Source organism: Megascapheus bottae, chromosome 27 (assembly GCF_031878675.1).
Source record: "Megascapheus bottae isolate mThoBot1 chromosome 27, mThoBot2.hap1, whole genome shotgun sequence".
NCBI classification, from domain to species: domain Eukaryota; kingdom Metazoa; phylum Chordata; class Mammalia; order Rodentia; family Geomyidae; genus Megascapheus; species Megascapheus bottae.
Genome location: NC_143535.1, coordinates 18,077,482 through 18,099,741, shown reverse-complemented (window position 1 = coordinate 18,099,741; position 22,260 = coordinate 18,077,482). Strand labels below are relative to the sequence as shown.

Below are 22,260 nucleotides of genomic sequence, written 5' to 3'. Positions count from 1 at the left end.
GAACAGCTTTGACTTAAATATCACGAGGTCTTAGATCTGCTAGAGAACTGAAGTCACAGATCAAACCTTTGCTCTAAAACTGGAGAGAAAAGCAGACAGATACAGAGAACCCTGGGATGCTAGAACATAGGGCAGAAAACCCAGAAGCAAAATCAAAGAGCTAGTATTGGGAGTAAGAAAACCAAGACTATAAATGACATTATTCGAGACATGGCCAAGTTTGAAAACTAAAAACACTAGGAGTCCCTGTCTCAAGAGACTCCAACACTTGTTTTACCTTCAGTTCTCTCAGTGAAATCTTGGGAAAAATGCTTTCCAGCTGAGAAGGATATATCATTCAGTTCTTATCAAGAAAAACTTTTTTTTCACAGCCTAACATAGAGGTTTATCACCCTAGATGGCATGGGGTAGGAAGGATATAAATACCTAGATCTAGTTCCCTGTAGCCATTTTGGCCAACTGAAAGTGCTCAAAGTTAGGAAACACTTGGGAACAGACATAACCATCACAACACTAAAGCCTTATTTATTGACTTAGTACATCCTGTTTGGCTTTCACCAAGTAAAAGAAAACAACAGAAAACCAGACCATAGTTTGAAGAAACCAGAGCAAGTGTCAGAGAACTGGTATGGCAGGGATGTTAGCATTATGAGACAGTAGTTTAAAACAGATGTGATTAATATATGTTAAGGGTTCTAGTGGGATAAGTAAACAGTGTGCAAGAATATATGGGTACTGAAAGTAGCGTTATAGAAATATAGTCACAAACATGCTAGAAATAGAAAATCTGTGACAGAAATGGAAACAGCAAATTGTGATGCTGCGCTTTTGAACTTGGGCCTCACAGTTGCTAGGCAGGTGCTGTACCACTTCAGCTTATTGACTGAGATGATGTCTCATGGCCGCATACCTGAGTAACAACATCGAACTGCAGTCCTGTTTATCTCAGCCTTAAAGTAGCTAGGATTATAGGTGTAAGCAACAGCATCTGATATATTGATGGACCCTTTAGTAGATTGGAGAAACCTGTACAAATACAGTCATCTGTTTGAACATTTTCCAAACCAAAGACTAGAAAACGAGAACTAGAATATAATACAGGAGTATCTCATAATCCCAGGTCAACCACAGTAAGTGCAACATATGTGTTGTGGTTCATACCAGAAAGAAATGAAGGAAACATAAGAAATATTTAAAGCAAGCATGACTGAAGATTTCTGAACTGTAATGCCAGACACCATGCCAGACATGCCAGACACCGCAAGTCCAGGAAGCTTGGCAGATATCCAGCAGGATAATGCCCTAAACCACAAACCTACGCAGTCCTATTTACACGGAAAATGAAAGGTAAAGAAAACATTTTGTAAGCAGCTGTGGGAAACCACCTTACCTACAGAAGAAGTGGTAAGTTACTTCAGACTTCAGAAACAGTGCCCACAAGAACAGAGTACAGGTTTCAGCCTGGGGCATTAAAGTGCTATAAACCAAAGTGTAGGATTTTGTGAATGTGATTCAGGGTTTGGTTTGTTTTTGTTTTCAGGACAAGTGCTCAACAACATTGCTGGGTTCTGTGATGGAGAGTGCCTAGATCAACTTTCTGTTAGTCTGTAATTATTTCAGCGTGAACTTGAAACTTTTGTTCCTTTGTTAAATGACAGCAAATCATTGTGGTATTTAGATCCCAAAGGATACACACAAAAATGGTGAAGGGATACTTTGTATACTTCTAGAAATACTATGCTTCTGCACTTTAAGCTTAGTTTTAAAAATCAGATGAAAATCTACATATATGGAAGTCCAGGGTACTTGAATTCTGTTAGTGGACAGATAAAGCTTAATTGTTTATAAGCAGCAGTAGCAGCAGCAGCAGGTAGAGTCTCTCTGCTCCTCCTGCTCACATGTGGGTGAGTGGAAGGAGTAAACCGCCTGAGTGTACATGAAAGGGGAGGCTGTTTCTTCACCTGGTTGTTTTTCTTGCCACTGTGTGACACTGACAGGTGAAGGTTTGTTCCCTATTTCCTAGGAACATCTAGTCTATCTTCTTTTTGCTTCTTGATTCACCTCATGTAGTTGTTGCATGTAAGTCAAACCAGATGTATCTATCTTTTTGTGTATTCCATCTAGGTGAATGTCTTTAAAGTTCATCTGTTATGGCTTGTATCAAATTGATCTTCTATGGATGCAGAATCACACTACATTGTATGTATATTGCACATTAGCCAGTCCTGTGTAGATATGTGGGTTTTTCCCACCGTTAGCAATGCTTCTGTGAACACTGGTGTTCTTGCTTTCAGTTCTTTGCCATAGGAGTATAGTTTCTGGATCGTATAATAGTTCTATATTTGGAATTGCCAAACTTTTCTGTGATAATCGCACCACTTTACAATCTTGGCAGCAGTGCATTCAGATTCCAATTTCTCCATATCCTTACCAACACTTCTTTTTCTATTGAATGCCTTGGGGATGAGGGCATAGCTCAAATGATACAATGCTCAAGTAGGTCTAGCAAGGTCCTATGTTCTTCCCCAGTAACACATAGCCACACATAGTCCTCCCTCTTAGGTGTGTTATGATGTTATGGTATGTTATGGTTATGATTTTGAGTGATTTTTCTTTTTTTTCTTTTTTCCATATATTTTTATTGTAATTAATAGAAAGGTTACATTATATTCACCAGATAGAAGATGCATTACCTCACAAACATTGATACCTTTTCTCATGTCTTGGTCCCCATTTTCCTACCCCCATCCCTCATCTTGATTTCCCCTCTTCCCTATCCTATTTCAAATAACCAAATATGCATATATACAATTTATCAGATAACAAGGTGAAATACTGTAACAATATGAGATAACCAAGGGATAGCAAAAGAGATGAGAGATAACATAGTACATTAAGGACAACAATCACTTGTTATATGCCTTTTGTTTCTATACCAATAAAATCTTTCTTGTGAAGGCTTATGATTTGAGTATAATAAAGTCAACTGAGGCCCAAGATGAAAAAACAAAAATCAATGTCATACTCTCCTTTTAGACTTTTGTCTGATAAACAACAGGATAGATTTACTACAGATGAAAATTTTATACTGGAATTTGGCATGGGGAAGTGGTAAAGATTTTCTAATTTAAAAGAAGAGTAACATGTAAAGTTTCATGTCAAGGAATTAACCTAAAGTGATTCATTTCGCATGAAAGATAACTTTGAGCGATTTTTCTTTTCTCATTGACCATTTGTATATCTTATTTGGAGGATTGCCCTATTTTATGGCTGTTTTTTGGTGGAGGATTTTTTTTTAAATCTTGATGTCAATTTCATATGATTTTCAACCAAATTCTACTTTCACTTCTTTGATCATGTCATTTGATACATGATTCTCACATTTATGTAACTTTTATTTAGATCTAAACTTTGGTATCATCAGAAAAATCATAGCATAATAAAATAAGATTTTCCATTAAGAGTTTTGTAGTTTTAGCTCTTACATTTAGGCTCTTGCTCTATTTTGAGTTAACTTTTGCATGAATATGGTATAAGATGAGAAACTCACTTCCATTATTTTGCATCATTTGTTTAAATGGCCATTGAATGAGTTTGGCATCCTCCTTGAAAACCAATTAAAAATTAAAATGAGGGTTTATTTCTAGGCATTGTGGATTTGAAATGTAGAGGAGATGAGGGCCAGAAAGGAGGAATGGCCATAGACCTGGAAGATCTGGACCTGAAATGATGACTGCAACAATGCAGAAATGCTTAGAAAGGCTTCAGAGCTCCTTGGCCTGTGTTCTGGGACTGAAGAGAGCACTGAGCTCACAGAACTCTTGTTTTTCTCTTCGTTCCTTCTGTAGGCCAGACCAAATGGGAATGCAGTCAACTTCCTGTGTTTCTTTTTTTTTTTCATATATTTTTATTGTAATTAATAGAAGGGTTACATGATATTTGCCAGATAGATGGTGCATTAATTCCCATACATTGATACCCTTTCACATGTCTTGGTCTCCATTTCCCTCCCCCCACCCCCACCCAAGTCTAAGAGATTCTTATCTTCAATTAACCACCAGAAAACTGGAAGTGGCACTGTGGCTCAAGTGATAGAGTGCTAGCCTTGAGTTGAAGAGCTCAGGGACAGTGCCCAGGCCAAGAGTTCAAGCCCAACAACTGACCAAAAAAATTTTTGGGGGGCCAGGAGTTTGGCCTAGTGGTAGAGTGCTTGCCTAGCATGCACGAAGACCCAGGTTCGATTCCTCGGTACCACATACATAGAAAAAAAAAAAGCCGGAAATGGTGCTGATGCTCAAGTGTTAGAGCTCTAGCCTTGAGAAAGTCCAAGGACAGTGCTCAGGCCCCGAGCTCAAGCCCAGGACTGGCAAAAAAAAAAATTTTTTTTTGGTCTCTTGATCTCGACTACATGTAGCTAAGTAGTTAACTAAGAGACACTGTTTTATAATATTTGCCCATCCTCAGTGATTGGTAACTGTCACCTAGGTAAAAGAGAAAACTTGACTTCAGCCCAATGGTTTTGTGGTGTTACTGATACATAGGCTCTGATTTTACTTTTTCTTTTCTTGCAGGCTGCTTGATAGGGGCTGTGAACCTCAAGTCCAGCAACCGAAACCCAGTGGTACAGGAATTTGAAAGTGAGTACAGAAAGACATTGTGAAGGGAATGGCACCCACTAGTGGACATTGGGCAGCCTTGCAGCCAACTCAAGGCATGCTCCCATATCTATAGCAGGCCACCACCTGTGTGGCGTGGCTACTCAGTGGCTGGTGTACATGTGTCCATGAAGCTGTGAATCAGCTGGGCAGCCATGTACAAATGTGTAGTGGTGAACATCGGTTTCCTGCCTGTCTTTGTGCTTACCTAACAGAGAAATTTCATATGATACATATATACATACATATATATGCAGAGAGAGAGATGGGGGGAGGGTTTACACTATGTGCTAAAATCCTTACTGGGGCCTTTTTGTTTGTTTCCCAAAAGCCCTTTCAATAGTCAGGTGGAGGCTAAAGGTGGCTAAGTTTGCAGTCTGTAAATGCCCCTCTTCAATGCTAGGCAACAGTGGTTCAGACCTAATAGCTACACAGGAAGCTAAGATTGGAGAATCTCCAGTTAAGTGAGCTTGCCCAGATAAATCATTAAGACTCTTTATGTCTAACCAGAAAAAGAGCCAGAAATGGACCTTGACCAAGGAGTAGATTGACAACCTTGAACCAAAAAAAAAAAAAAAAAAACCCAACAAAACAAAAAACAGAGCAAGAGTCTCTGAATTCAAGTCCAGTCCTGACATAACAACAAGATTCTTCAACTAGAGATAGCTGGCAGGGCAGGGCCTGGACATACAAGGAACCCTGAGATGTTCCCCAGTTACCAGACTTCTTTTATCCCTTTGTTTATTAGGTGTGGAACTTTCTTGTATCATTACGGACTCACAGACAAACGACCCTAGAATTGAATGGAAGAAAATCCGAGATGATCAAACCACCTACGTGTTTTTTGACAACAAGATTCAAGGTATGATCCCATAGTTGGCTGTTTCTGCTGAGCTCTCTTGTTTGCAGCCTACACATGTACTTGTGGCCAGAAACTTACACTACTAGCCTGAGGCTGTAGCTAAGATAGTTTGATTTGCTGAATTTATTATTACAGAAAATTCCAACCATAGGCAGAATTCTACATCAAACCTCCCTATAACTGTCACATGGCTATGACAAATATCAGTTCATTAGTTTGGACTTGAATCTGTATACAGCTCATCTTTCTGAGAAGTCATAGTGAACATTTTCCCCAGCCATCTTTTTGTGAAGGACTGTAACTTTATTAGCGAGGTGTTTGCAGAGCCACCACCATTTCCTGGGCTATCATGGTTCTAGTTCTTAGGGAGCTTATTTCTTTTAAATAAAGATACTAAGGCATTGATTGTAGCCTCAGAAACCAATCTCTTCAACTGTCCAAGATATGTCTTAAGAGGTTTTGTTAGTGCCTGTGCCTTTTTTTCTCTGACTTTTTTTTTTTTTTTTGCCAGTCCTGGGCTGCTTGAGATCAGGGCCTGAGCACTGACCTTGGACTTTCTCATGGCCACTTGAGCCACAGCACCACTTCCACCTTTTTTCTGTGTATATGGTACTGAGGAATCGAACCCAGATCTTTGTGCATACTAGGCAAGCACTCTACCACTAGGCCAAACTCCCAGCCCCCTGTGCCTTCTTTTCTATAGGGGACTTGGCAGGTCGTGCAGAAATGTTGGGAAAAACTTCCCTGAAGATCTGGAATGTGACTCGGACAGACTCAGCCCTTTATCGCTGTGAAGTTGTTGCTCGAAATGACCGCAAGGAAATTGATGAGATTACCATTGAGTTAATTGTACAAGGTAGGAACTCATGAATGGTAAAGCATTTTTAGAATGTCAGGCTCCTTGAGTGTGTAGTTTTAGGATAAGAGGTTGGATTTCTTTCCTTCCAGAGCTGCATTCCTTGGTTTCCCATGGCTCTGGGAGGGGTGCTCATGAGGCTGAGGCTGCTGGAGCCGGGTAGGAAGTGAGGGAGAAGTAGAACTTCTGCACTGCTCCTTACCAGTGAGAGGGGCCTAACTATTCTAGCATAACCTCCACAACTCCCTCCAGATACTGGAGTGCAGTGGTGCAGAAACCCCATGTGGCTGGATCCCTGGTCCTTGGAGCTGATCTGGTAACAGTGAACTTTGGTAAGAATAAAGCCATGTTGCTGAGATTTCAAACACAAACCTGTATTTTTCCTGCAGTGAAGCCTGTAACCCCTGTGTGCAGAGTCCCAAGGGCCGTGCCTGTAGGCAAGATGGCTACACTGCAGTGCCAAGAGAATGAAGGCTATCCCCGGCCTTACTACAGCTGGTATCGCAATGATGTGCCTCTGCCCACAGACTCCAGAGTTAATCCCAGATTTCGGAATTCCTCCTTTATCTTAAACCCTGAGACAGGCACTCTGGTAAGGTTTCTTATAGGAGGTGAGGGTGGATATGCCTTTGTCAGGACTAGGGATACTTCTGTGGTAACAATGGCTATGGAGAGACAGAGAAAGACCGTTGTAAGACAGGAGCTAAAATCTAGAGTGCTAGATATTCTACAGGAAAAAAAATGCTCTCCTTGCTTATAAATATGCTAAGAGAATAACATAAGGGAGGGAAACCTAGAGTTAAAAGACAAAGGAAGGCTATTAAACAAATGTTGAGTGGACATTATTAGAGCCCTTATTTGGATAATCAAATCATTAGGCGACAATCAGGGAAATTTGATAACTATCTAGATATTTGATATTAAGTGATGGTTAATTGCTTTGGGCATGGTAATGGTGTTTTGATTATGATGTTTAAAAACCTTTATCTTCTAGAGATACATACTGAATAATTTATGGAATTTGTTCAACATAGCCCAGTGGTGGTGGGGGGGTTGCTATATGGGAAGGAGAAACAGATTGGCCACACAGCAGTGGACAGGCTAGCCTTGCCAAGGCCACTGCAGGCTTCTCTGCATACAGTTGTTAGCAATAAGATTTCTGGTCCATGGAATACCCAGCTACCCATGTACTTCAGCTCTGATGGGGCCCTTAGACTTATGTTAACAGTGTGGCTGGGGCAGCTCTTCAGTCCTTCATAAATATCGGAGGGTAGTGAAACCACCTGTCCACACGTGACGGGGTTCAGTGTCAGGGAGCTCTCAAGCAGGAGTGTCAGAAAAGCATGGAGAAGGGTATAGGAGGGTAGAGACAGGATGGTGCTTACTAAGCCATAGGAGGCCAAAGGCAAGTGAGCCTGACCACGTGCAGGACTTCACATGGCAGAGCCTGAGGTCTGCCCTGTGGGTTGACTCCTTTCATTTCCTGAAACAGGTTTTCAGTGCTGTCCACAAGGAGGACTCTGGACAGTACTACTGTATTGCTTCCAATGATGCAGGCTCAGCCAGGTGTGATGAGCAGGAGATGGAAGTCTGTGAGTTTTTTCCTTTTTTTTTTTTTTAAGATTTAATTGAAAGACTGGGAAATGAATAGGACATTTAAAGTTAAATGCTGGACCTGCTCTGCCCAATGTCAGCTTTATTCTGCTGCTGACAGGATCCAGCAAAATGCACTGGGGAAGGTAAAGGGAAGGAGAAAACACCAAGTACATACTGGAGCTCCACAACTGACTTCAAAAAGTCTTCCGAGGTTAGAAACATCACATGGTTAGCCATGGAGCTTTCAGAGTAGGATAAACTCCTTTTCTTTGGTAATTGATAGAGCCATTGAAACACAACATTAGAAGTTTGTGCAGGTATAGTTAACTATTTTGCAGGAAATGAAAGGAACTTTTGCCCCAATACTTTTATCCTAATCCATGGTGTCACCTTGTGGGCACTGGTTCTAAACAGGTGTTAAAAGGAAGAGGACATGTGTAGGGGGTCCTGACCCATTTGGAAAGTTTCTTGGACTCTTCCCTGTTGCACATACCTGTAGCAGTGTTTTCTAATATTGCTTGATGATTAGAACCATGTTGACTATTACATACTATTCCTAAGACCCACTGCAGACCTGTAAGAAATGTCTGTATGAAACAAGCATTCTAGGTGATTCTTCTCATCTGTGAAATCCTGAGACATTGCTTTATGGTTATTTTCTCCTGAAGAAAAGTTCCTGACTCTGTCAGTTTCCTGTATACCTTCCCATCCATTTTTTTTGTGTGCATAAAGAAATAGCCATGACCATAACCAGATTGACCACGTGCTTTTGCTTAGTATAAACAAACTGGAAATTGGAATGCAGGTTATTAGGGACTTTCTAGAGACATGTCCAATGGAATAAAATGTCAAGCTATTATTCTCCCCCCCCCCCATTTTGTTGTTTGTGGGTCTTGATCTCTGGGTCTGGATGCTGCCCCTGAACTCTTCAGCTCAAAGCTAGCACTCTACCACTTGAGCCAGAGCGCCACTTCCCATTTTCTCATGGTTACTTGGAGATAAGTCTCACAGACTTTCGTGCCCAGCTGGCCTTGCTGAACCATGATCCTCAGATGTCAGCCTCCTGAATAGCTAGGATTACAGGTGTGAGCCACTGGTGCCCAGCTACTATTTTTACTTTTAACACAATTACTAATATAATTTTGTTGTTAAGAGGTTATACAATTCTATAAGTCTAGTAATGAGTACAGTTCTTGGATGTCACTCCTTTCACTTTCCCCTCATTTCCCCCTCCTACCACTATCTACAAGTTGTACAGTTCATTTTTTTACATAGTATATGCTGAATGTCATGACTGCATTTTTCACCCTCTATTTATTGCCCATTCTTTTGCCTCCCACTGCCCCCCCCCCAGCCAAAGAAGACATCACTATTTTCCTTTTTTTTTTTTTTTTGGTGGGTCATGGTGCTTGAGCTCTTCAGCTCAAGGCTACCGCCCTACTCTAGAGCCAAGCCCCACTTCCAGTTTTCTAGAGGTTGAAGATAAGAGTCTCAGGTCCTTTTGTGCCTGGGCTGGCTTTGAACCCTGATCCTCATATCTGTCTCCTGAGTAGCTAGGATTACACGCGTGAGCCACCTCTCCTGGCTGCTACTTTCACTTTTGAGGCTCGAAACTTTCTCCTTCCAGGTAGTTCACAGAAATTGGGATTGTTTTCTTCCTTAGAGCATCTGGCTCCTAATTTTTCATATACTTTAACCATTTTCTCCATTACCAATGTTCTCAGAAATTTAGTCTAGAACATATTTAAGTTTTTATAGTTCCATGCCTTCTTGACATAATTGAACTGCAGTAATATCAGGGGTTATGGTGTCCTGTAGGGTCTAGGCTAGAAAGATTAAATTTGCTTTTTGTGCTAGAAGAGGCATGAGGGGGCAGAGGAATAAGTGAAAAGGAGAAGGGAAGTAGATGCTGAGAAGGGAAGGATGGCTACTTATTTTTTAAGGATAGTGGCACACATTATTTCTTCCCACAAACTTTTTCTGCAGATGACCTGAACATCGCTGGGATTATTGGGGGAGTTCTGGTTGTCCTGTTGGTTCTGGCTCTGATAACATTAGGCATCTGTTGTGCCTACAGACGTGGCTATTTCATCAACAATAGACAGGATGAAGAAAGGTGAGTCTTCCTTCCCTGAAGTGAAGTTCAGGCTGTTAGGGATACCCACAGCACTGAACTGCTGCCCCGCTTCTGTTCACAGTTACAAGAGCCCAGGGAAGCTGGATGGAGTTAACTACATCAGGACAGACGAGGAGGTAAGAGAACAGAATTGGCAGTCGGTAGGGAACTGACAGTGTGGGTGTGTCCGGCGAGCAGAGCAAGCATTCCTGCCTGGAAACCCAGCGGCCCTGTAGGAGTAGTTCTTGACTTACACCCTGGTGACACCCGCACTTCCCATACTACAATGGACCACACTGCTTTCTCTGGTGTAATGTGGCCCTTCGCTTCCTCCTTGGGGATGTTTTCCCTTTCCCGCCACCTCACTAGGCCCGCAGATTGGTTCTAACTTTGCACTGCTTTTGCAGGGTGACTTCAGACACAAGTCGTCATTTGTGATCTGAGATCTGGTGGTGTGACAGCACATGCAAATACCTCTACCCCTGAAAGCAGCCGGGAGCCACGTACACTTGGACAGAGCTAGACACTCATGCAGAAGCTTTTTATTTTGGCCAAAGTTGACTGCTACTTCTTTTTTAACTCTTTAACAAGCCACATGAACGAAAGAATCTTCCTCAAAATGAGCACAGTAACCACCAGGACAGGACACAGAAGGACATCACCATGAGTCCCTCGTGTGTTGCCAGCCCAGTGCTCACGAGGGTGTTAAGTAGGATCAATAACATCAGCGGTCCCCGGTCGATGCTGCTCAGCACCGGCTGAGGAAGCAGACAAGGTGGCCAGGCAGTGCTGGCTGCAACACGAGCACCACAGGAAGGAAGCCTGCCTCCACGGCCCGGCCTGCCTGCGGAAGGATGGGCACGCAGTGCTCCCTCCATGAGCCCTCGCCCTGCTCTGCTGTCTTTTCTTAAGGCTTTGGTGGTCAGTGTTGTGTGTGTCTTGAAAAATCTTTTGGGATCAGCATTTTCAAAAACCCATTATCAGGAAGATAAAATGCTTTCTGGATGAGGGCTCTTCTTACCCTAAGGAAACCCGCTTCTCAAGAGAGTATCAGGATTTAAGAAAACCTTGTCTTAGGCCAAGTCTGAAATGGTACCGAAGTATGCTTTTCTATGCGTCTTGCTTATTTTATAAAACTTTACATTCTAAATTTTTGCTAAAGATATATTTTGATTAAAAAGAAAATTTCTATTTAAACTGTAAATATATTGTCATACAGTGTTGCAAAAGCTATTTTTTTGAAGAGTTCAACTGACTATGTTAAATTGGAAAATACCAATAATGAAGTTTTATAACCAAGGAATTTTCCTCTTGGAGGTTTACTAGAACATTCCTTTGTCCATTTAAGTTTAAACATCTTTCATAAGAACATTTATGCTGTCTGTATAGCAGACCACTATTGCTTAAGAAGCCTTTAAAAAAAAATCCCAGTGTAGCAATGTTGGTATCTGCATCTTTCCAAAAGTAACCCTGGGACTCTCAGGTTGGCTTTGAGCAGCCTCTTCCTGCCAGCAGTAAAACTGCCTATACCCAAAGACTGCGAGAGGCCTTAGACATGTGCCCATGCCCGCACTGGTGGCTAGTCCATACCACCATTCAAGTCAGTTTGGGCTACCAACTCTTAAGTGCCAGCCAGAATGCCCTCCTCCTTCACTTCACAGCCCTGACCATGCTTCTTCTCTAACCTCAGTGGTGGTGTTCATAGCCTCAGCAGTGCTCGGAGGCTCACGGGCAGTATCCTCCATGGAGATGCCCAGCCTTCGGCTTCCTCTGACACCATCTTTTGGTTATGTATGGCTGTGAAACAAAGTAGTCACTGCCATTTGGTTTTTAGGTTCATTTCCATTATTTGTATAGTCAGAAAGATTGTAGGGCCAAGGCAAATTTGAAATCAAAGCTGACAACTACAATGATGCTTTTAAAAGAAAACAAAACCTCCTGGCCATGAAGAAAGCACTCAACCCTGTGGGCTGTGTGTCCTTCTTCATTGTGTGAGGACAGGCCATCTAGGCTTTTGAAGACTACGAGGAAGTGCAGTCAGTGCAGAAAAATGAGGTAAGGAAAGTAGAACACCGGAACCAAAAGCAGTTTTCTAATTTTGATTCTGAATCTTTTCATCTACCCGAGAAACTGCGCACTTGGTGGGGAACATTAGAAACATCATTCAGAAGCCTTTGTTCTTCAAGAGCAGATGTCCTCAGCCTCAACGCACACCCAGGATGTGAAGTGTTTTTTTGAAGCCAGGAGCTTCTGAAAGAAGCACTGAATTCCTTGTGCTCCCAAGGAAGGGTTCATATAGAATGTAGTCACCTTGTGATTCAGCTTTCAATGTCTTAATTTTTATTTTTTTTTATCCTTCCAAAGCTGTGTTTCGTTGAACACTTGCGAGGTATTGGCTTTTATGAGTTCTGTGAAATGCTTGTGATGAGATGCTGGCAGGAGCGGCCTTCCTGCTCCCCTGCTGCCTGTTTTCTCTTGAATGCTTAGTGAAGACCGCCCCTTCTTTGCCCTCTTCTGGGACAGCACTCCCATTTGATAGTTGGGTTTTGCTAGCCTCTTTGGTTGTCACAGCAACATGCCTTGAGTTGCAGGCTGTGGGACTGGGGCCTGAGGCAGTGTTTGAACCTGGGAAGCAGTGGATGAAGCCACTGGGGAACACTCGTCTTTAGCTCAGGAAGTGGCCCGTGCAGGCTGCTCTTTTGGCCTGCGGTATGGATGTTGTTATAGTTGTAATAGACTTGTACTAATGCACCTGGTATTTGTTAAGGCCTCATTTATAAAAAGCTTTTAAAAAATACAATTCCAGATTATTCTTTCTTATTTCATGTTGGGTTTGCTGTGTTCTTAGTATTTTGCTAAGTGATTACACTGAAGAGATGTTCCATCACAGTCTACAGGGAAATGAGTACCTCACTGCAACAGGTTTGTTCACTCAGGAGCATCTTTGGGACTTCATCAATGAGAAACATATTTGTGTCAGAGTTTATTTATGGGAGAGGCGGGGATGGAGCATAAAGACTTTCCACCTTCCAAATCCAATTACCATATGCATGTTAACGTGGACACTTAGAGGCTAGGGTATGTATAGTTCAGCGATAGAGCATGCCTAGTGTTCATGAGTCCGTGTGTTCTATCCTTAGCATTTTGTGTGTGTGTGTGTGGGGGGGGGAATACTGCAAGTTTAAAAGAAAAAAATTAACAGTAACTCTACTTTTGTTTCTGCAATACTAAGTTCAACAAAATAAGACTAAGGATCTAGCTCAGTGTAGAGTACTTACTTAACATGTACAATGCTTTGGGCTCAATCTCTAACACTGCAAAAAAAAAAAAAAAAACCTACCATGATGACATACACTTGAGAGGCTGAGGCAGTTCAAAACCAGTCTGAACAACAGAAGTAAGACCCTGTCTTCCGTGTAATATTACTACCAATGAAAGCCCTTTTCTGACACCAGAAAAATTGTACCGAATGCCAAAAGGCTCTGTTTATGCTTAACTTTTATTATCTCAACTTAGAAAGCTGTACACTTCTTTTAAATCGGCAATTATAAATAATAGAAAAAATAGTCATTCAAATGTTTGGTCAATGCATTTGGGAACATATGTACTATAAGGAATTCAAACAAGCTCGTAGAAGCTTCATTGATATAAAAGAAAGCTGCACTTTAAGTTATATTCCTGAAAAACCAGATTGTTAATTGATCAGAGTGGACTTGACATCCAAAGTTATAATACTAACTAGCTGAACTTCAGGGTTAAATCTGGCATTTCTCAATTTTGACCATGTGTCATAACGATGACTATAGCTTTGCCGGGCAGGCACGGGTCACCACATAGTGGCTCTGCACACGTGGGGCGTCATGGGGTGGAGGTGCTGGGAACCCCTCTACCTTTCTACACACAGGACCCAGAACGCGCTCTCAGAGTCTCCTGCTTCCCAGACACAGGCTATAGTGTTCTTGTTCAGTTAGCTGCTTTTAGGGGGGCCTTTCTGGACCTCCTGCTGGAGCTTGGGTGGTCTTCCATCCTGCCTACAGCCTTCACATTCCACTGTGGAGGGGGTGGAGTCCTGGGAAGAAATGACACCGTTACTCTGGGACCACCCCCAACCATAACATACCTGACAGAAACAAAAGGAGCCTTTCAGCAAACTTACGCTTTATCGGGCAGTGATAAACATAAAATGTCATTTCCTTGATTCTGGACTCCATTTTTTTCTGAAAAGGAGTTCCAACACAAACAGATTCAGTTTTTTCAGAACTTCAAAGACAGAGGGTGTCTCATACAAGAAGGAAACAAACAACTTACCCTTGGCTGAAAAAGGAGTAAGTGGCGACCCTATGTAACTGACCCCTGCTGCAAATGTGACCTCTGTGATGGACCCTGGTGAAGGGAAGCACATTCACAAGAACATTAAGGAAAAGCTGGGAGGATGCAAGCACCCTGTGGAGCCACCTCGGCAAGTCAGCCAGTCTGCTCTCGTTTCCCCAGTGCCCTGTTCCTCACTTTGAGGCTCTACCTCCATCTCCCCTTTCCCTGGGACTTCACATGCTGACACTCCAAGAAGCACTCCAGTCTCTCCTGACTGTCCCTCTGGACAACAGCCCTGTTCAGGCTACTCTGAGCCCTGTTCCTACTCCTGGCTTCCTAGCTTGATAATTCCCTTTGCATCCCACCATCCCCTGGCCTGGAAAGACTAAAAACTTACTGCTTCTCCTTGGCATGTTCCTACACATGACAGGATGGAGTATCATATGATCCACCCAAGCTGGCACCCTCGGGCACCATCAGCGACTCGGCATGGAATTAGTTATCAAGCCCTGCCCATGCTAGGGCTTCATGCAGGTCTTCATCCACCTCACCCAGACCCTTTATCTGTCATTGCTTCTCCCCACTTCTCCAGCTTTCCCTTCCTCCAGCTCACTCCTGAGGAGGCAGGTAAACACGCAGTGCGTTTATGTCCTTGCTGAGTCTTACTAGCATGAACCACATGGAAAATCTAAAATGGTTACTGAAGTGTGAACTCCAGGAAAGGGAAATGAGGTTCTCTGTTGGTGTTTTCATTTTTTTCCCCCTTGTCTTGTTTGTTCATTATATGTCTTCTGGAAGGCAACAGGGGCACAGAAATGGAGGGACAAAGGGTGAGCAAATGCAGCGGTGATAGTGAACTATGCAACTTGAGAGTGGGGAAAGGAGGAAAAAACTAGGAGAAAATAAGGGAAGGGGTGACACTGTCCAAAAAGAAATGTACTTTACCTCACTCAAGTAACTGACTCCTCTGTACCCCCATTACCTTTATAATAATAATGTTTTTAAAGTGAGAGCTGGGCTCTGATGGGTCACATGTGTAAAGTAATCCCAGGAGGCTGAGATCTGAAGATCACAGTTTGGAGCCCATCTGAGAAAGATTCTTACTTCCAATTAACTACTCAAAAGCCAGAAGTGGAGCTGTAATTCAAGTGGTAGAGCACTAGTCTTGGGCAAAAAAGCTAAAGGGCAATAATGCTGAGGCCCTGAGTACAAGCCCTAGTACAAGAAAAATAAAATGAAGATGAAAACATACCCTACTCTCATAAGGAGTTATGATTAAATGAAATTATGTAAAGTATGTAACACAGTACCTGATCCAAATTAACTGCTGAAGAAATAATTAGCTGTTATCTCTTCTATGGGTGGAGTCCTGTCAAAAGAACTGGCTGGGGGCCGGGAGTTTGGCCTAGTGGTAGAGTGCTTGCCTAGCATACACGAAAGCCTGGGTTTGATTCCTCAGTACCACATACATAGAAAAAAGCTAGAAGTGGTGCTATGGCTCGAGTGGTAGCCTTGAGAAAGCCCAAGGACAGTGCTTAGGCCCTGAGCTCAAGGCCCAGGACTTGCAAAAAAAAAAAAAAAAAAAAAAAAAAAGAACTGGCTGCTCTGCTTAGCTACATGGGTGGATCTTTGTGTTGAGGGCATCCTGAAAGAACTCTCACGTTGAGGTGGTCCAAGCTGCCTTCATAATACTGTAAATACTGGGTGTATCCATTTAGCCCTTCTGCCTGGCCCGATGCCTAGGACACAGCGTTCCACTGCTGCACAGCACCCTACACTTGATGCTTTTTACCAGCCCACCTGGAGGAGCAGAGCTGAATGTGAGGCTGGCCTAGCACACTGGTGAGTGTGTAGGGCTCCCACCGTTCTCCACACTGGTGCCCTCCTCAGAAGAATGGATGGGGCCTTTCTGGGCTCAATTCTAAAATATCTAGCAGTGCTTCCCAACACTGCAGCTGTAGATGGACTGGCACAAAATGCTACTTTCATCCCTGTGAGTTTTCCCTGAGCTGTCATCTGAATCCCCCTCCTCACATTGCTTTCTCCACTCCAAAGCCTACAAGCCTTTCAGATAACAAGTCTCCCACCTTTACCAAAGCACAGGCCATTTCACCCCCACTCCCCAGTGTACTCTGTGCTTAGACTCAAAGGCAGAAGAAGCGCTTTTGCTGCCTGGCAAGAGAGACTTGCTAAGCACTATACATTTAAAATCCTTGCTCTGAAAATGACACTTTCATTTAGCAAAGCCACTCTTCATCTGAACCGTAGTGTGTTGAACTGAGTGAGTAGCCTTCTCCCTACTAGCGTTTCAGAGCTAGTCATCAACATATGTGTTTCCAAACCATGCTGAAAACGGCACTGCATGCTCGGAAGTTCTCTGCTGATTCCCAGAACAGCTAACAGGAGACCCTTTTTCAGAATAGTCTTCCCAAAGAGGAAGACTACTCTACAAATATTACATCACATTTTTTAACGTATACAGAGCCAGAATTATCCACTTCATGACAAAGCCATTATAACTTAGTTGTCCGAGGACAGCTCGGGTAGGAATAACGTTCACTAACCTCATTCAAAGAAAGCACTGGTTGAAAATTATAACTCCCTAAATATTCGGAGATATCAGAATATCACAGGTTAGTGATCCAATAAGCATGTAGCTCGAACCCAGGAGGTTCTTGGTGAACACGCCCTGACTGCATGTGAAGTCAGTGACAGAGGGAAACATTAGCTTCCCTATTTCAGTGCTTAGGATCAGGTTGTTGAAGAGGCTACAGAGGCTCACAGAGGTGGAAATCCAGGGCCTGAGCTCAGACCCATCTCTGCCACTGAACAAACTGCTACATCACAAGATGGACAGAATAAATATAGTAGGCCGGTGTGTAGTGCCAAGAGGTTCAGGGAGCCTAGGAAGGGCCTATTTTAGCTTACAGGTCAGGGAAGGACACTGGGATAAGGGTTTGGTGAGTGAGGGCTCAGTTAGAGAATAGCATGGTTTGATTCACTGAGGATCCTGACAGCACTGAGGTATGGAATAGGGTATACCTGGCAGGTCCTTGGAACTATACCATATACCTTGGGCATTAACCAGCTCATCATACAATTGGTTGACTATCCTTAATCTGGAAATCAAAATCACAAAGCTAGTCAGTCAAAAATCCAGAATTTTGTGAATGGCGACCTGAGGTCACAGTGGAAGATTCTACACTTGACCTCAGATGACAGCAACCATCAAAACCTAAGTGCAGAAGATATCATATAAAGTTACTGCCAGGTTATGAGTGTGCATCTATATAATACATCAACGGATCTCGTTTAGACTTTGGCCATATCCAGAAGAGATGCCATTATGTGTATGCAAATACTTCCAATGCAAAATTATCTGAAATCTGAAACATTTCTGATTCTAAGCATTTTGGAATAATTATCTCAATGATTCTTATGGGATTTAAGACAATAAACTATAAAAATAGGGGGAAAATTTCACCTCTTCTAATTTGTTCTTATTTTGGAAAGGAAAGAATGGGACACTGGGAGAAAGCAGCTGTTGAGGAGAGAAGACAGAGGCACTTGCTGTAGCTAGAACACCATCTCAACATCCCACGGAGTCCCCAGTCTAACCATACTGGGTACATGTCAGCGCCAGTTTTTGGCCACTCCCTAGGGTAAACTAGCTGAGTATTATCCAGTATACTTGTTATGGCAGGAGGCAGCAGGTAGGGCTTGGGCCTGATCTGTGTGCCCCAGCTTCCCACCTGTCACACAAATGGCACCTAAGTTGTTTTAAAGTTTAAATGAGCTAGTAGAAAAACCATTGGTTGATCTCAATGGACTAATGGATCAAGAAAATGTGGTATATATACACAATGGAATTCTACTCTTACTGGACCATTTGTAAGGAAATGGAAAGACGTGAGCAAAATCTTATTAAGCAAAGTAAGCCAGACCCAAAGAAACATAGGTTGCATGGTTTACATCATTTGTTAAGCAAGCATACAAGATGGTAAAAGACAAAAAATACACTTGGACAGGACAGTGGGACCAAAGGAGGATATTCTTAAGAGAGGATCACGAAGACACATAAACTATGTGCATTTGGCCATATACAATGATGTTTATCAACATGAGTTTGTTTCTTGTTTTTCTTAGTCTGTTTTTGTTTTCTATACCTTCTGTCTTATCTGTCTGGGGGAATGTAAGGGGGTGGAACAGAAAAGGTGGGGCAAAAGGTGAACAAATGCTGCAGTGGTACTCACTGCACACTACATTGAAAATGAACTACGTAACTTGTGGGGGGTGGAAAGGAAAACAGTGAAAAAGAGAGGGGAGGGATGACACTTCAAAAAGAAATGTACAATACCCGACCCCTCTGTACATCACCTTTATAATAACAAGAAAAAGAAAAAAAAAGAATGTCTGTTGAGCATCAGAACGGTTGTCCAATTAAGAGCAGCATCTTACAACAGAAAGTTTTCCTACAACTCTAGCAAATGCATAGTGACAGAGGAGACAAGGTACTTACTCTCTGGGGTACTGATTGCCCGCAACTGCTTGATAGCACCGTCAGATTCTTGCTCTAAGCTGCAGGAAGATGCTAAATGGAAAACAAGTTCAAAGTTCAAAACCATCAACAAAAAAGCACAGGTCATATATGGCAAAGCTCAAGTTCCCAGCGGTTCCTTAGAGGCAGATCAGAAAGCCATACAAATATTTGATAAACTTCAGAAAACATGGGCATTCTCACTAACTTTCTCTAGAAAACTAAACTATAAAACTTGACAAATGGAAAATTATAAAAACCAGTGTTTCTAAGCAGGAAAACAGAAATGTACATGCCATTTGCCCATAAATTATGGATAGTTTGACACTAAAGGTTTCTAAATATTCGTGGCCTTTGACTTTTGGGCATAATTCTAAGGATTCTGTACATACAGGTTATACGTGCAAGCGTATTTACTATGATATTATTTACACTAAAAATTTAAAAAGCACTTTCAACAGGGTAATAATAAAAAAAAGTTCTAGTATTTCTTTAAGATAGAATGCTATAAAAACCACTAGGAGAAGTTTTCACAATTAAAGAAAACTTTTGCCTATGTATCATATAGGTGTGCACAGGGAAGCAGGTGATCAGAACAATGTACACTAAGATCACAATTTTATAAGTACACAAGACATATATATACACATATATGTACACATGCATCTATATGTATATATGTGTACATATATATATATGTGAAGAGGAAAAAGATTGGAGGAATATATACAGTACTACTGTGATTTTCCGTTCTCCAAATCCAAAATCTTTCAGCAGAGCCACAAACTGTTTTCTCCTTTATAATCTGAAATCCCCAATTAATGTCAGATGTCATGAGATAAGGAAGCAGAAAGCATTTGAAGAGGAATGACAGACTTGTTCTTTTGCATCAGCTGTGAAGCTCTCCCATGTCTGGCACCAATCTGGAGGCTTACCCTGGCTGCCTGGTTTCTCTGAGTTTTCCAACTTTAAAGTAAAGGGATGAATTCCTGAGCCCAGGCTGCGATGTTTACCCTTGGACTCCACAGCTTTCTTGACAGAATTCAGGATGGCAATAGTGCTCAGGGACATAGGCCTGTGGGGGATGACATGCCACAGATGTTGCAGAGGCAGCAGGAAGACAACCCGGCCCTCGCCCACTTCCTTTGAGACATGCTGCTCCTCCACTCTTCAAGGGAGGGATGTGGAGTGGGGAGGTGTCCAGCCAACACAGAGATGAATGGTGTGTCTTATGGCAGGCAGGGGGATGGGCTGAAGGATGCCTCTGGGAATAAGAGGCAGGAGTACCCTGTCGATATCTACCTGGCACTGGGCATTAGCATCTTCAGAGGCCCAGCTTCTGAGGTGAGAGGCAAAGGGGGTGTGTGACCAGCGCTAGATCCAGGTGTTGAGGGCCAGCTCGCAGCCTGAGGCACAGCAGCATTTTCTTGGTCAGCAGGAATTGGCATTACTTCAGAGCCGGGACCACCCTGGTAGAGAAGATGAATGGAACTGGAATCGTCCCATGTTATGAACTAGCCATACCAGTCTTGGGCAAGAATACATTTCTCTTTGACACAGAACTATCAGCCAACTGCCACGCATAGCTCTTGTGGCCAATTTGTCCTCGTCACGTTGTAATGCGACAGATCTGTCTAGATTTCTCAGGCAGTGAGAACATCATGCTTCTAACAAGAGCAGCAGCTAGACCTAGAAATGCCTCCAGGGACAAAACGCTCTCAAGAAGGGTGGCTGTAAGAAAGACCTCAGGAAAAAAATAAATACCAAAAAGGGAAGCTTAGGGGTGGGTTGCCTGGATTTACAGATTGGATGCCATGCATGGATTTCTTCTGTTATTATTGCAATTTTCCAGACAATGTCTGATGGCAGGGACTGTGGAAGAAGCTTGAGCCATTGCTCTATCACACGTAACAAGGGAACACGGTACTGGCCAGCAAGCCACATGCCCAGGGGTCTAATTCCAACTGAACTATGGTTACTGTGAGTTTGGGAGAATGCTGGGAAAGCCGGCATGAGAATATACTTGACAGGTGGTCATCATAAATCAGACCTCCTCCTACCTGCACAGCTTGGACTCCATCATCGCTATCAATCACCCTGTTCACATCAGCCTGCTTGGCCAGCTCTTGCTCCTGGGCCAGCTGTTCATTGTATTTCTTCATGTCATACTCAAGTTCGGAGGCCAGCTGTTTGTCAACTGCAAAGAAATCCTTGACTTCATCCCGGTAATCTTGCATCACTTCCTGAAAAACCCAGAAGCATCCAATAGTGTTTTCTTGACTAAAATAAGATCTCGCAGATCTGGTAGCACAACCATAAAATAACCAGAGGGCAAAGGCAGGAATATCACAAGGTCCAGGAGAGCCTGGGATACACAACAGGGCCCTGGCTCAGAAACAGAAACAAGACATTAGCAGTAAAACACAACCCAAAAAACAAGAGCACAAGTAAAATATGTATGGAGCTGATGGCTCCTGCCTGTAATCCCAGTTACAGGAAGCCCACGAGTCTCTCATCTCCAATGAATCACCAAAAGTAGATGAAGGGCTCAAGTGGTGGCCCTGAGTTCAAGTTCTAGTACGGGGGTGTGTCTGTGTGTGTGTGTATTACTGAGAGTAGGTAGTAGGTATTACAATAATTAGCAGATTATTTAGCATAATGGCATTTTATAAGGAAACATTCCACCATGACCAGAGATGTTAACAAACATTTCCTATTTCATCTGCCAGTTAAGGGGCAATCGCCCAGGTGCCTGATGGGAGAAAGACATGTCCTGGCCCAGGCTCCAACAGCAGATCCAGGGAGGCAGAGTAGCCTGGAAGCTGCTCATTCATTTATGCTAGCTTTATCTACCAGATCTACAGAATCACAACTAAGGCCCTAAATTCATTTTTTGTGTGTGTGTGTCTTTTGATTTTACTGAAAATTTTTGATTACATCTAGGAAGGAACATCCTAAGGACTTAAAGAGGGTCTCTTAACCTCTGGGTTAAGAGAAAGAAACCTTATTGTCTAACAGAACTGAGAAAGAAAAAGCCACACTGATGTTCAATTCATGACAAAAGCCACAGCAGCCACTACTGCAAAGCTCAGGGGGTCCTCAGGGGACTGGCAGAAAAGGCCCTAAACATTTTATATTCCCTCCTCTGACTGGACAATAAAAAATATACCCTCTTCTGATTGGACAGTTTGGACAGTAACACATATAAAAAAATAATTTAGGTTCTCATTTTTTCCATACAGATCTCTCCCAAACCTATCTTACTTAAGGTACAAGGTCATTTGAAGATCATATACCATGCTATTTTATTGATGCCTTTTCAGAGAA

At 42.6% G+C, this 22,260-nt stretch overlaps 2 protein-coding genes across 3 annotated transcripts in view; one reads left to right on the top strand and one right to left on the bottom strand.

The window, feature by feature from the left end:
• Nucleotides 1-10,883, top strand: part of Jam3 (junctional adhesion molecule 3) — a 51,538-nt gene extending 40,655 nt beyond the window's left edge. Inside the window, exons 2-9 of the mRNA XM_090319717.1 lie at nt 4,572-4,637; nt 5,404-5,517; nt 6,221-6,373; nt 6,763-6,965; nt 7,866-7,965; nt 9,956-10,085; nt 10,168-10,222; nt 10,493-10,883. Of these exons, the coding sequence (XP_090175843.1) occupies nt 4,572-4,637; nt 5,404-5,517; nt 6,221-6,373; nt 6,763-6,965; nt 7,866-7,965; nt 9,956-10,085; nt 10,168-10,222; nt 10,493-10,528 (857 nt within the window). The 3' untranslated portion in view covers nt 10,529-10,883. The remainder of the gene's footprint in view (nt 1-4,571; nt 4,638-5,403; nt 5,518-6,220; nt 6,374-6,762; nt 6,966-7,865; nt 7,966-9,955; nt 10,086-10,167; nt 10,223-10,492) is intronic.
• A 2,685-nt stretch (nt 10,884-13,568) lies between these two features.
• Nucleotides 13,569-22,260, bottom strand: part of Ncapd3 (non-SMC condensin II complex subunit D3) — a 53,712-nt gene continuing 45,020 nt past the window's right edge. For both annotated transcript variants that reach the window (XM_090319715.1, XM_090319716.1), the window contains exons 29-35: nt 20,994-21,176; nt 20,236-20,402; nt 19,869-20,008; nt 18,916-18,987; nt 14,394-14,468; nt 14,242-14,302; nt 13,569-14,154 (exon numbers count right to left, since the gene is read on the bottom strand). In XM_090319715.1, coding sequence (XP_090175841.1) covers nt 14,049-14,154; nt 14,242-14,302; nt 14,394-14,468; nt 18,916-18,987; nt 19,869-20,008; nt 20,236-20,402; nt 20,994-21,176 — 804 coding nt within the window. In that variant the 3' untranslated portion in view covers nt 13,569-14,048. The remainder of the gene's footprint in view (nt 14,155-14,241; nt 14,303-14,393; nt 14,469-18,915; nt 18,988-19,868; nt 20,009-20,235; nt 20,403-20,993; nt 21,177-22,260) is intronic.